The sequence below is a fragment of the Mytilus edulis genome, chromosome 3 (genome assembly GCF_963676685.1).
Source record: "Mytilus edulis chromosome 3, xbMytEdul2.2, whole genome shotgun sequence".
Lineage (NCBI taxonomy): Eukaryota > Metazoa > Mollusca > Bivalvia > Mytilida > Mytilidae > Mytilus > Mytilus edulis.
In genome coordinates this window covers 76,221,276-76,236,501 of record NC_092346.1, presented here as the reverse complement: position 1 = coordinate 76,236,501, position 15,226 = coordinate 76,221,276, and the positions used below count along the sequence as shown (strand labels likewise).

The window sequence follows — 15,226 nt, the reverse complement described above, 5'->3', positions numbered from 1 at the left end:
CCAGTACGCTCTATTATGCAATTATGCAATTTTTTCAGCACAAGTCAGGAAAAGGTACCTTTATTTGACATAAAATAACTGCCACTTTGTTTGAACGTAATACAGAGTAGCCATTAATACTCGAAATTGCAGAATTTAACAAAGAAAACAAGGGGACTATGCATTAATGGTTTCATACCATTTATATGTTATTAGTACTAATCCAAAAGCTTATTTAAGTAACCTGGTTTTCCTTGTCAATACGATGATTCAAGTTATTTCCAATTCTATTTTACCGATTGTTCTTACATTGTGTTGGTACATCACCGTCCCAGCTGGTATGGGCATGCGCGCACACAAACATATTTTACCCCTCATTATATATGTGCCTGTCCGAAGTCAGGATACTGCAATTCCATAATTATTGTTGGTTGATGACAGTTCTATTTGTTTTTCGTTTATCATTTCATTAACCAGGACGTTTTTCGATTTATTAATCTTTTCATACACAAGGTCTTTGGTTTTTCGTTTGAATTATTTCTCTCATTTTGGCATGTCGGGGCCTTTAAAATCTAGAGAAAAGTTGTCTCCGTGGCAATCAGATCGCATCTCCTCTTTTTATATTGTTTGTCGTTTTCGTGCAATAACTTGCAAACTGTTACACCGTTAACCCAATGATATTCAAATGTAACTTATTTATATAGGAGGCCACCATTTGATATAAAGAGGGAAAGTGATTATCGATGAAGTGCATATTATTTTTCACCTGTTGCAAAACGCGCAGAAATTTGTTTTTTCTCTCACTTTTTTTGTGCACAATTATTTCCTGCATTTTGTGAGGCAAAATATTCATATCCATTTTGTCTTTAGGATTTTTATATGTGTTAGTCGCGAAAATTTTTTAAAAGTCAGACAAGTTTGATATCGATACTTATCCCTGTTTCTGTTCAGGCCCTAAATGACTTTAGCAATGGCACTTATAAATGTTACAAAAACCCTGGTAATTGTCATTTGACCGACTATCATTATTAACAATTAAACTTAACATTTATTGTTATCTAGGTATTTTAACAATAATGGTCGAACATCCTGTCGATAGTCATATTTAGGCATTTGACAAGGTCTTGCTTTCTGGTAATGACGTTTTTACTCTTAGGCCATTGAATGTGAATGCTTTAATAGCATCTTAGTCTAAGATAATATTGTATATTTTGATAGTTGAAATGGCATTTTGAACTAGTTACTATGTATCAATTATATTTTAGATCGGTAGATTTTTTTTTGCTATATCTGTTTGTTATTTTCCCGATTTTAGCTCTTTCCAGCAGATATTTTCATTTTGTTCTTATGTTGTGTTTTTACATAGCTGTCTCCGGTTAGATGAGGATTAAGCACCTTAAACATATTTAAATCCGCCTGGCACATTGTGCCTGTCCCAATCCAGGATTGTGTTAACCAGTCACAGTGGTTGTCTTCGGTTACTTTCTGTCATACTTTTTCATTTCTTGTTGTACATGTAGAATAAATCAGGTTATTGAATTGTTGCAAATCTTGTCATTCCTGTTATAATAGCTTTCTATACTGTTACGTGTAGTTGTTTTTATCTTTGTATTTTTTTGGGGATCCTTTTTATGAATTATTGTCTCATCAGCAGTAAAAAAAACAACTCTCCTTTTGTATTATCAGACATTAGTTTCGATAAAAAAAAAGTTTTGTTGATATCTCAGAATTGGTGTCTTTCTTTGTGTCTTTAATTTGGAATATGGTCTCAATGATACAAGCCTCAATTATTCTCATATTTGTCTTTCTTCGTAAGTATATAGAAAGAATAACATACCAGTTTGCTTGATGTTTGATAGGAATTTGCAAATCGTTTTTGCGGGTCCAACTCTGAAATAAACGGAATTAAGTATTTGGATATTATAAATGGCAATAGTTAGTTCATTTCGTTATCTTGTTATTGTACAGACTTTATGATAATCTAGATATATATTTGTATAAACATAAGTACTCTAACTAAATATCAGCACACCAATGGTATATCGGCATATTTGTGGAAGCACATTTTTGTTCTCCCCTCGCCGGGATTCGAACTCTTCGAAGCACTTGGGAAACAAAGAAAACACCGCCTGCGTCCATCGGATTAGACCACTAGGTCACCTAGACTGAACTAATGATTTATAGAAAGTGCAAAAGCTACATTTGGCATTTCTCATAGTAAAAACGGGAAAACACGTCAGAAATCGTTTATGAATAAACCCTGGTTTAACCGAGAATGTAAATTTGCGAGACAAAATTATCGTAAATTTAGACGAAAATTTAAAAAAAATCGAACTACAGTAAATAGATCCAATTTGGCTGGATGTGAAAACATATACAAGAAAACTCTCGACAAAAATCATAGATTATACCGGCAAAATCTTTCAAAAAAATTAAAAGAATTGAGAACCAAAAATTCTAGAGACTATTGGAAAGTACTTAACCAGGGAAAGCGTAAAAAACAACCGGATATCCCAATAGAGAAATTATTTGATTTCTTTAAGGATCTAAATGCTTCTCCGACGGATGATAATGGAGCTGATTTACCACCTCTCGATGAAGACCAGGTAAATCAACTTAATTAGGTCTTTCCACCTTTCCGTGGAAAGACCTATTGAATTTGTTCTGATTATTATTATTATTTTTTTTTTTTTTTTTTTCTTCCGCCTAATTTTTTTTCTTGCGTATTATTGATGTTTCAAAAGATGTCGCTTAGATATTTGGAATATGGTATCGTATAGTTTATACGCTTTAAAAATTTACAACTGTGTAACAAAATACTTTACGTTGTAAGAGTTATCTCCCCAAACACTGTTTTTCTTGTGGCCACTACTCCTTCGCAACCGTTAAAGATTACGACAAATTTATTTTACCAAATTGCTCGTTACATCTTCAGGATTAGGATATTCATTTGGACCGAAGCTTTACGGAGACTCCATATGAGAGTTATTCCCCCTTTTCCCTTAAATTAAGTGATATGCATTTCTAAATGGTAAACCATAAGTGATAAAGACATAGGGTCTTTAGATTTGGGGTCCTTGGTCGAAAATAATAAAAATGAGGTCAAGGTCAAAGGTCAAGGTCATATTCTAAATTTTGATTTTGGCTTATTTTCTTTTATTTTCAAATACCTTACGACATATCGACAAATAATTTTTCATAAATTGTTAGTTGCGACATGTCCTTACTTGTATATTTTGATTGAAAGGGTGTGCAGACAATAAATAGGAGTTTTTGCCCATCTTACATTTAGAATTACGCGTAAAGTGATATTACTAATAAACCAAACATATTAAAGACCTTGGGTCTTTTGATTTAAGGTCCTTGGTTTGTGAACTTGAAATTGAGGTCAAGGTCATAGGTTAATATGACGTTCTAGATTTTGACCTTTGCTTTAAATTCATATAAATACATCATACAGCCATAGGAACTAACATTTTAAACTGATTTTTAATATTTCAATATCAAAAAAGATCTTTTCTAGTGGAAAGACCTACAATTGTTCTCTGAACAATTGGTTTTTAATTATGATTTGAATTTGTATATAGAAAAAGGAGAAATTTTGAAATGTATTAAAAATTTGAAAAACGATAAGTCTGGTGGTGAAGATGCTGTTATAAATGAATACATAAAAGCAACTTCAAACCAGCTTATCGATATTTATGAAACATTATTTAATTTGATATTTGATACCGGATTTGTACCAGAGAGTTGGTTAGTTGGTAATATCATACCAATATTCAAAGTAAAGGAGACCGAAATAATCCTAAAAATTTTCGGCCAATTACCATTGTCAGTTGTTTGGGTAAACTGTTTACGGCAGTTCTAACCGCGCGTTTGAACAAATATTCTGACGATTTCCTAATTTTACATGAAACACAATGTGGCTTTAGGCAAGGTTATAATAACACTATGGATAATTTATTTATATTACATTCTTTGTTTGAACTTCTGAAGAAAAGAAAGAAAAAACTTTATTGTGCATTTATAGACTTTGAAAAGGCTTTTGACAAAATTTGGAGGGATGGACTTTGGCATAAACTATTGTTAAACAATGTAAATGGGAAAATGTTAAATGTGATTCAAAGTATGTACAAAAATATTAAATCAAATATTATTTTTAATAACAGCAAGTCTGATTATTTTCCGTGTAATAATGGGGTAAGGCAAGGGGAAAATATGTCCCCTTTTTTGTTTGCAGTTTTTTTAAATGACTTGGAAATTTTTTTAAAAACAAAAAACTGTAAGGGCCTTTTCACAGTTACAGAAGAATTAGAACATGAACTTGATGTATTTCTCAATATCATTTTATTACTATATGCTGATGATACTGTTTTGATGTCTGAAACACCACAAGATCTTCAAATACAGTTAGATTTTTTTAATGAATACTGTAACTACTGGAAATTAAAAGTAAATGTATCCAAAACCAAAATATTATGTTTTTCATATGGAAGAGTACCGGACAATTTACACTTTGTTTTAGATGAACAAGAAATAGAAATTGTTCAAGAGTTTAGTTATTTGGGTATCTTATTGACAAAAACGGGAAATTATAAAAAGGCGATTAAATCACAAGTTGAAAAAGGGACAAAAGCGATGTATGAGATACTAAAAAGGGGGAAATTTCATAGCCTATCAGTTTCTTGTCAGTTAGATCTTTTTGATAGAGTAGTAAAACCTGTTCTTTTATATGGATCAGAAATATGGGGATTCAGCAACTGTGATATTGTCGAAAAGGTTCATCTAAAATTTTGTAAGTTGCTCCTAAATCTGAAATCTTCCACTCCAAACTGTATGATATACGGTGAGCTAGGACGTTTTCCACTCTCTATTGATGTAAAATTAAGGATGATATCCTACTGGTCTAAATTGATTATGGGAAAGCAGTCAAAGTATTCTTATATTATATATAAACTACTGTACCACTTGTATTGTACTAAACACATAGATTTTAAATGGTTAATATGTGTTAAAAATATATTCGATGAATGTGGATTTTCTTATATCTGGAACACACAGCTCTTTTTAAATGATGTATGGTTGAAATATAATATCAAAGTAAGATTGTGTGATCAATTCAAACAAACATGGAACGAGACTATTCAAAACTGTTCCAAAGCCTTGAATTATCGTATTTTTAAGAATTCATTGTGTTTTGAAGAATATTTTAATATTTTAGACGAAAAAGATTTTTTGAGATTATGTAAATTTAGAATATGTAACCATAAACTTCCAGTCGAACTTGGAAGATGGTACAATATAGAAAGGGAAAAAAGAAAGTGTAATTTATGTAAGCTAGATATTGGAGATGAATTTCATTACATTATTAATTGTTCACATTTTACAGAAGAGAGAAATAAATTTATAAATCGAAATTTTAGTATAAGGCCAAATATTATAGTATTTACTGAAATTATGTCGTCTACAAATAGGACAGATCTCATTAATTTATGTAAGTTTATACGAATTATAAACAAGCGAGTGTGTCCTCCTGAATAAGTTCTTTTTGTCTTTGTTGTTGTTGTTGTATATATTGTATATTTATGTTTATGTAGTTAATATATTGTATTATACATGCATGTCTTCTCTGTACCTATGTATTTGGTGATGAGAATAAAGATATCTAAGTTTAAGGTGGTTAAATGCTATTCATCTGTCGGTGGCTAAGTGCATTCACGTACAAGCTTAATTGTAGTGCATTGACTTGTTAATGAGTAAGGTGTAACTATGAATAATTTGTAAAGTTCGTCAAAGATAATTAAAAAATAGTGCGCTTGTATGATATATATACTAAATATATTGTATTTAAAGACAATGGACGCAGTGCATTAGATGTCATCAAAAGGGACTTGTATTTCAGATAATGTGTCAAACGTTAATTTGTGCATAAAACAGAAACGAGAGAGTATATTTGTTTTGAAGGGTGTTTTTAAAATATTCTTGCGGTGTAGCTGCAGAAATAATGTTACATAAACAGCTATACCAAAGTGCCTGCTTTCAAACCCAATAGGACGTGTACGTTCCAGGGATAAGAGGTAAAAAATATAACTTACTTTATTAACAATGCAGCACCAACAATCAACAGCAATACACCAACAACAGCTACATACACCCATATAGTCACTTGTCCATGATTGTCGTTATGTTGGTTCCCTAGAAGAAGTAATACTAGTGTGAGTTTAAAGATGTTTTTTTCATCCTCATGTTATTATACATTTGTATTACCTTATTTGAAGAGACCCTTACTATGACACGATTGTATACCTTTTGTCCTTTAATGAATTTATGATATGTTATTTTACAGTTTGAACATGCATTTGTTATGAAGTTTGCGTCATTATTTTTTTTTCGTTACAAACTTGTATTAATGTTAAATATAATGTTAAATATATCCTCCAATTAAACAACAAAAAAGAAGACGAACTTTTTACATGTTACATATACTTTTTACATTGTTGGTTGATGTTTAGACGAGTTATATATATATATATACCTTCTGGTTTTGGTTGAAGTACTGTATCTGTTTTATCATAAGTAGATCCATGATCTGTAGAAATATCAATAGATTCTGTGTGTGCCGACGTTGAAAGAAATGTGTCTGTAATAATAATGCTAAAGAATTAAAAAAAATTAGCAGTTAGATACTTTTTTTTAAGTTTAAAAAAAATAATGAGAAGAAAGGCTAAATCATGAGGTTATAATATCTATAACAGTTGTTTTGAGAAAAGCGTGTGTATGTTACCATTGTGAGGCAAAATGTACGACTATTCCAAGACATTATTTTGCTTCTAAGGCAGAAAAAATAATCATGACCTACCTTTCAGTTCTTAATTATAAAATTATACACATTTTTTCCAGAGGTTATTGATGTGTAAATTTTTCGCTGACTTACAAACTTTACATAAAAGTACGAAGTTTGCGTTTTAATCGCCCCAGATTACACATTAATAACATCTAGAAAAAAAAATGTTTTAAATCCTTATAATTATGTCTTTCCACTTTTGCTTTTGTTCTGATTATTATACCCCCGCTTAAAAAAAGAGGGGGGAATGCTATTTTACCACTATCAGTCCATCCATCCATCCGTCAGTCCGTCCGTCCGTTGCATGAATATTTTTCGTCGCATTTTTCTCAGGAACTACAATACAAGAATTTCTGAAATTTGGTTTCAGGGTTTATATAAGTCAGCTATACCGTGTGATGCGTTTTCAGATTCATCACTATACAACTTCCTGTTTACCGCCGAACATGTGTATGATTTTACACATGATAGCCAAGCAGAAAATTTTCGTCACATTTTTCTCAGGAACTACATTACAAAGATTTCTAAAATTTGATTTCAGGGTTTATACAAGTCAGCTATACCGTGTGATGCGTTTTCAGATTCATCACTCGACAACTTCCTGTTTACCGAACACTGTTTTTACACTATTAAAATTATCAACTTGCGGTGGGGGTATCATCAGTGAGCAGTAGCTCGCTAATTCGCTTGGTTTTTATCTTCCGTCTAATTTTTTTCCTCCGCCTATTTTTTTTTCTTTTGCTGTATTACAAAGATGTCGCTTAGATTTTTTGGTATATGATATACGTTTTTAAAACTGACACCTCTAAACAAAATATTAATTTTATAAGAGTTATCTCCCCGAACACTGTTTTCTTGTGAGTACTACTCCTTCGCAACCATTAAAGATTCCGATTTTTTTTTGTTGCAAAAATGCTCGTTATATCCTCGTGATGTTTCAAACAATTCTGACCGAAGTGGTGTAGAGATTCCATGTGAGAGTTATTTCTCCATATGCATTTGATATAGTGATATATACATGTAAAACTGGTAAACCATAAGTGATAGAGACCATGTTCTTTAAGTGATTAAGTTTGAGGTCCTTGGTCCAAAAAAAAGAAAGAACATTAGGTCAAGATCAAAGGACAAATTCTAAATTTTGATTCTGGCTTATTCTCACTTTTTTCAATAAATCATACAAGATACCGACAATATTTGTGTATCAAATTGTCATTATCAACATGTCGTAACTCGTGAATTTTAGCCAAAAGGGTGTGTAGACATTAAATGGGAGTTTTCGCCCGTCTCATATTTAGAACTATGCATATAGTGAAATAACTCATTAACCATACATGTTTTAAAAAGACCTATGGTCTTTTGATTTAAAGTCCTTGGTTTATGACCTTCAATTTAAGGTCAAGGTCAAAGGTTAATTTGACGTTTGAGATTGTGACCTTTACTTTAAATTCATATGTATATATATACATACATCATAAAGCCATATAGGCGAGTGACATTTTCAGAAAAGACGCTTAGTTAGTGACTTTAATGCACCCACCTAACACACAGCTGATTTTTTTATATGTTATGTACCGATTATCAGGTTATCTGCATGTTGATATCGTAAAATATCAGCTGCGAGACATAATATGAAGCTTTTTGTCGAATGAGCGTAGCGAACGAGATCAAAAAGCCTTCATATAATGTCAAGCAGCTGATATTTTACAATATCAATATGCAGATAATCTGATAATCGATTTATCGGGCTATATTTGCGGTGTTTCAGAAGTGTTTTCTTCGTTTCACCAGCACACAAAAGATGACTTGATAAGTTCGGGTCAAAGTTAATAACGTCGGTTCAAACATTATGACGTCGCTGATATGTCCGAGTCAAAGTTATTAAGGCCGGGTCAACGTATTTGACGTCACAAAGACATGATCGTAAAAAATTCGTACGGTGCAATTTTTGTAAAAATTGAATTAAAATCGAGAAATAATTCCAAATTGAAAAATGACCAGCAGTATTGAAGTGTGAAAAAATAACATGTAGATTTATTTTCTGTTGTCACAGTGCAAAAATTATGTACGTTTAACATGGCAATGTATAAAAAAATACTTTTCAAAAATAAAAGAAGTAAATTTTTACGAAAAAAAGAAGCTTTTTGTAACAATTTTGGATTTTTTAATAAAAATGGTGCCAATTTTCATATTTTTTTTCATTTCTTAGATATTTTCGGCTTGAAACCCAAATATATGATGTTCTTATTATTCAAAAGTTCATTACTTGTTTAATACATATTGTTATCACTGTTTTATTCTGGATTTTATACATTTTTACACACTCCCCCTTTTCAATCAAATTTCTGAAATCGCTTTCTCTGTTAATTTACCTCAAGTTAACGAACCTAAACGCTTCGAAAAAGAGTATGAATAACCATAAAGGCATTTTTTTTGGTACAATATTATGCACAGTATATAAAAAAAATAAAAAGGGCCATTGAAGCTGAGATGTCAACGTTTTTTCTTGGTAGAAAACCAATATCTTATTGTTCTTAGTCAATTTGCACTTACAAAAAGCAGAGATTATGAATAACTATTGAAAAATACTTCTTTCTCAATTGGATCAATGCACATTTTAGTTTTGCAACTAAAAGTACACAAAAATGTGTCAAATCTGATATTTTCCCCATGAACTTGAACTTGAGATATGTCCACCTTTTAAATTTCCTACCGTTTTAACCATCGCATACGGTAGACTTATTGATGGTGCAAATTTGATTAATATTTTAGAGGAAGCATAGCGTAGGGCCACGCCAAGAGACATACTATAAATACTTTAATATATGGGGATATCTATTCATTCAGTTGACAATTTTGAATTCTTCGTATAGATATTTGAAATACAATAAATGTTCTACCTCAGGGGGTATATATTACCTAAGCCGTATTTTAAATAGTATTACGTGTTTTTAAATAATGGTTCGAGCGTCACCAAGGAGTCTTATGTCGGCGAAACGCGTGTCTAACGTAAACAATCGATCATATGCCTAATATCTTTCAAATTGATTTGTTATTCATTATGGTTGTCGTTAGTTGCTTTTTATGATTTTTGCTTTTGTTTGTAGTTTTGAGCATGAATCAAGCTTTTGGGTATCTAATTAAAATTGTTCAAGAACCTTTGTAGCTTATTATACAGTGTTGGCTATTGCTTCTTGTTTTAGACCATGCGATAAGCTTTAGTTGTTTACCTCAAAGAATTTAGTCTCTTGTATACAGAGATCATTGTGTCCTTTTAATCATACTTATCAAAGGTACCGGGCTTATAATATAATATCATCAGGCTTCTTATTCTATGTACGGATTAACAATTTAAGAGGAGTATGGTCAGAGGATCAACTATGACCTGACACTTCGTTGTATTCTAGACATGGAACAACTGTGTGCTGTTTACGAGTTCTATAACCAGTGGGAATTATGGTTGGCGATGCACCATGTTTATTGTGCATGTATAGTTTCTTTTATAAAATATATGTAACTTTACCAGCAGTTCATGCTCTTAAAAGTTCTATAGCTCATTATCTATCTTTGTTCCAAAGAAAACTCTCTTTTTATCGATATCGAAATTATCAATAGATGGCGGGTTTATCGCAAATTAAACAAAATTCATATTGACATGTAGATCGGTGCTGCAAGAAAACTCTAAAGTGTTCGAAACCAAAAATAAGTATGTTTAAGTCTAAGCAAGACGATTTGAGCAAGCTACATAATATCAGACTTTCAACCAAAAAGATCGCCATCGTGTCACGCCTACCAACAAGTGCACATGTACTAAAATCATTGTAAGCATCTGTTACACAGAATTATGTCAGTAACAGCGAAGTATCAGGAATCATTCTAGTTAAGCAAAAGCTTCACATGCTCAGTTTTAAAATATAAATTTCGACTGTCTTATATTGTTAAAAATCACAAACAGAAAATTGCATTATTTGTTATAAATTAGATTTATTTCGTTTCTTTTAAAGAAATAGATTATTCACAGAAACTCCTCCAGAATGACAAAAAAAAACTATATATAGGTTAAGCCGAACTTTATCCCGCAAATTCATATTAGTTGATAAATATCTATATATATATATCTAAGTTTTGAATACTAGTAAGACATTGATGCTTGCATTTTTAACTGCAAACCTTTTGACTGCACAAACGTGAGTGAAAATAAATGCAGTCCTAATAAAAAAAACACGTTAAGAAATTAAAGTGTTTCTAAAGTATACAATCCCAAATGTCAAAATAAAGGTCATCGTGGGACCTAACTTTAGTTAATAAATTACTACATTCTAATTTTGCATCTGGGGTCAGTTTCATAACAAATCTTTCGACTTATAAGTCATGAATAGTTAGTTTACTTACGATTAATCTTGTCCGAAGTTTTTTTTGTGAAACCGACTTCTGTATCTGAAGTTTGGTAAACCTTAGTTTTGCAGCTATATATGTCGCGGACAGGATTCCATTATGATTGGATCCATATCATAGTGACCTGATTTTAGTTGATGACCATCCCCTATTATATGATGTGTATTCATACTTAGTTTGGAAAACCCAGGTTCAACGGTTCAAAAGATATGGACCGGACACACACCAGACAAGGACGAATCAAACAATGTTTGAAAACTTAACGGCTCAAATGCAAATGCCAATGTCAAAATGAAATGCTTTAATTTATGAAGAACCACGTGCCATCCCATAATACATCTCTGAACTAAGTGTGTTAACATCAGTTCTATAGTTCACGGCAATGCATTTTATATTTGAAATCATTGGTTTTTTGATGAACTGTATACATGTATAAGTTACCTGATTTAATTCGACACGGGCCGTAAACAAGTGGAGACTGACGGACGGACAGACTTAAAATGTGGTTCATATATCCTCCTCAACTTTGCTTGTGGTTGTATTAAACATGTAAGATAGTAATTTCCGATCTTGACATGGTTTGTAGGCTGTTAACAAACAGGAGACTATTGTCACTTTTGATGTGACAAAGACGTCTACTTTTTACTCTCTTTATTGCGTTGTTTTCTCTCCCTTTTACTCGTCCAACTTACAAATATTTCATCATATTTTTTTTTATTTCGCATGGCACACCATCAAATATAGTAAATATTAACACATTTAAGGTCAAATATTTGTTATTATAAGTCGTTTTTGTAGAAAGTACTGTTTTACCTATAGCAGAGTGAAAACGTCTAAATGACGTCAATTATCGCCAAACCATGAACGATAGGCAACTAAGCATCAAAGAGACGTTATCATGGTATCGTGTAAAGTTAAATTTGAATTAGCTTTATTACTAGCTGCTTCAAATAAGACAATAATACTACAAAAGTGTTATTCTTTCATTTTTTTATGAATGACCTTTGACCCCAATTTAAAAAAAATTGCACCATATTTCACTTTTACGACCGGGAAAAATGGAATCTTCACATTTTTTCCTTTCGAATGATATATAATATAGCTGTGTGTTAGATAGGTGCATTAAAAATATTTTTTAGGTCTGAATGTCACTCGCCTAATAGGACTGTGTCCGTCCAAGTCTCAATTTGTTAAATAAACCATTAAAGGTCAAAGTTAAGTATGTGTTTTTTGTTTTGCTACTTTGTTATTTATTTGTCTTTATCTTCAACAATATTTTTTTGCGTAAACCCCTGAGGGTTTACGCAGTATATATTGGACGAGTGATGTAGTCTTTCGGAACACCGGATGTTAGTCGGAACACTTCTTGTCTTTCTATGACCACCTTTCAAACACATGCGCAATAGCTATGACCACCTTTCAAAGGCATGCGCAATAGCTTACTAATCTGTTGAATATGCATTAGCATCTTAAGTTGCTATAGAGATATTTTACGTATGATCTGAAATTTATTATGATATAATATTTTCTTGCACACGATTACAAGCTGCTAATATTAACCTACATGCGTAGTATTTTAATTAGTCAAACGATGTAACCAGCTGTGTTTAGATATGAGATAAGATTTCATGTAAACAATGCGCTTTATATTCTGAACGAGAATAATTAAAAATAAAATCTTTAGAAAGAGTTTTAGTAGCATTTTATTTTAGATTTTACGTTTAGTGAAGATGTACATGTTGTAAAAAGCAAGCTATTTATTTTTTTATACTGAAATTAAAGTGATGTCTTTTTTGCATATGATTAAATTACAGTTATTTTTTTTGGTTAAATATTGCAACTTTAATAAAAAAAAAAAAAAAAAGGTTATTAAAAATAAAATTAAATAGATATTGAATATGAAAAAATAAAATATTTTGAACGAGAACAATTAAAAATAATATCTTTAAAAAAAGTATTAGCACTTTTTGAAATTTTACGTCTAGGATAGACCAAGGACATGGAAATATAATCATAAATACGTGCCTCAAATAGGTGTAAAAACGAGGATTTAAAAAAAAATCGTTTATTGAAAATAACGTTAAAATTAATTATGAAAGTTATGTCCGTATTTATTTTCATTAATATTGCAAATTTAAAGTTATTTTCTTTGTTTAAATATTGCAACATTATTTACTTTTTTTTAATAACCTCTGAATCCTTTTCGTCATTAAAATACGACTGATAAGTATAGATATTCAATATGAAGGGGGAAAAAATAACCGTGATCTAAAATTTATTTTAAAAAAATACACATTTGACCATGCAGATGTAAGAAATGATACTTCAAGCAATGAAACAACGAATTAAACATGCCACTTTAATTACGACTGCATGATAACCTAAAAATGAATCATGCATGCATTTTTGGCAGACTTAACCAGGTCGGCGATAAGATATCGAATATAAAAAAAGAAGATATCGGGTTTGGTGTCAATGAGACAACTATCTACAAGAAACCAAAATAACACAGAAATACAAACTATGGGCCACCGTACGGCCTTCAACAACAGGCACAGCACGTACCGCATAGTCGGCTATAAAAGGCCCCGAAATGACAATGTAAAACAATCAGTCAAAAAAGAAAATTAACAAAGTCCGTATCATCGTATGCGTAACTTAGTTGCTCACCAGAGGAACTCTACGCAAGCGTTTAAACACGCGTTCCATAAGTTTGAAGTTCGTCGAAATGCAAAGGTATACGCTTGGTGAACGCTTTTACTTCAGGAAAATTTTAATGGAACATAAAAAAAATCATTCAGCTCAAGCGTTTGTCAAACGTATATACCTGTAAACTGCACGCACATAATATACACGCTACACGAGCGTTGAAAACGCTACAGATAAGTTTTAGACACGTTAAGGGCACATTGCATACAAAAATACTCGTCGCCTTAAAGCTTTCATTTAGGAAAAGAAGTCCGATACGGGTGAAACTTCATCAAACCTACAGAAGATATTACACCCTCTCCAACCATGCAACATGGGACTAGACATAGAAGTACAGGAACTACTCACATTAGTTTGAGCTGTACAAGATCTACAAAAATATCCCGCCTGCCTCAAAGGTGCATATAGGATCGACCATGGTCCAGCACTAATGATACAGATACCAACCAGAGTTACAATGACGTGGTAGTAAGTCTTTAAAGGCCACCGAGCGGCCTCCAAAAATGAAAAAAAAAAACACTATTTAGTCGGCTATTAAATGCCCCGACCATTAAGATTTAAAAACAAAAATCAAACAAAACTAAACAGCCTTATTGATAACAAAATAATTTACGAAAACAACTTGACCGACATGAATTATGAACAACAACCAGTGTACTACATGTTTCTGGCTTTAGAATGGACATTGGCACATAAACAATGTGGTGGCAATAAACCCAACCCTCCCAAATGAACCAAACCTTAAGGACAACACATCGCAAGAAAAAACTGTAAAATATCAGTTGTAATTCGCGTCCCTAAAATTATGGGTACGGTGCACAATAATCACTTACATAAAAACAATAGACACAAATCACTGAAATAATCGCACTTACCGAAAGCTATTTCAAAGCTAGTGAACATGTAGACGAACCAGTGGACATAGACGGACTGGTAAACATGTAAACAGACGGGCGAATGTGACAGACTTATTGACAAACATTCACATATAGACAGACCTGCAGTTGGGAATGCGTGCATGATTTTTTTTACCTCGGCCGACGTACGTCGGATCTATACGTTGATGTGTGAAGCCGGTATTACATTATTTAAACCACTAAACAGGCAATGTCAGTTTCTAATTCTTATGCACAACAAAAGTAATATAAGACAATACATCTTTATTAAACAATTATCTAATATATATATAATGCCAAACAAGCATTTGGGTTTATGATTGCATTTCTTTTTTTAAAGAAAGCAACTTGTTTTGTCAATTACTGGAATTCATCAGTACAGCATTTCATTTTTACCGACATGGTG

At 31.9% G+C, this 15,226-nt stretch overlaps 1 protein-coding gene across 1 annotated transcript in view; it reads right to left on the bottom strand.

Annotated features, from left to right (window-relative positions):
* LOC139517474 (uncharacterized) overlaps positions 1-15,226 on the bottom strand; it is a 77,635-nt gene that overhangs the window by 3,248 nt on the left and 59,161 nt on the right. Inside the window, exons 5-7 of the mRNA XM_071308574.1 lie at positions 6,515-6,619; positions 6,075-6,174; positions 1,817-1,869 (exon numbers count right to left, since the gene is read on the bottom strand). Of these exons, the coding sequence (XP_071164675.1) occupies positions 1,817-1,869; positions 6,075-6,174; positions 6,515-6,619 (258 nt within the window). The remainder of the gene's footprint in view (positions 1-1,816; positions 1,870-6,074; positions 6,175-6,514; positions 6,620-15,226) is intronic.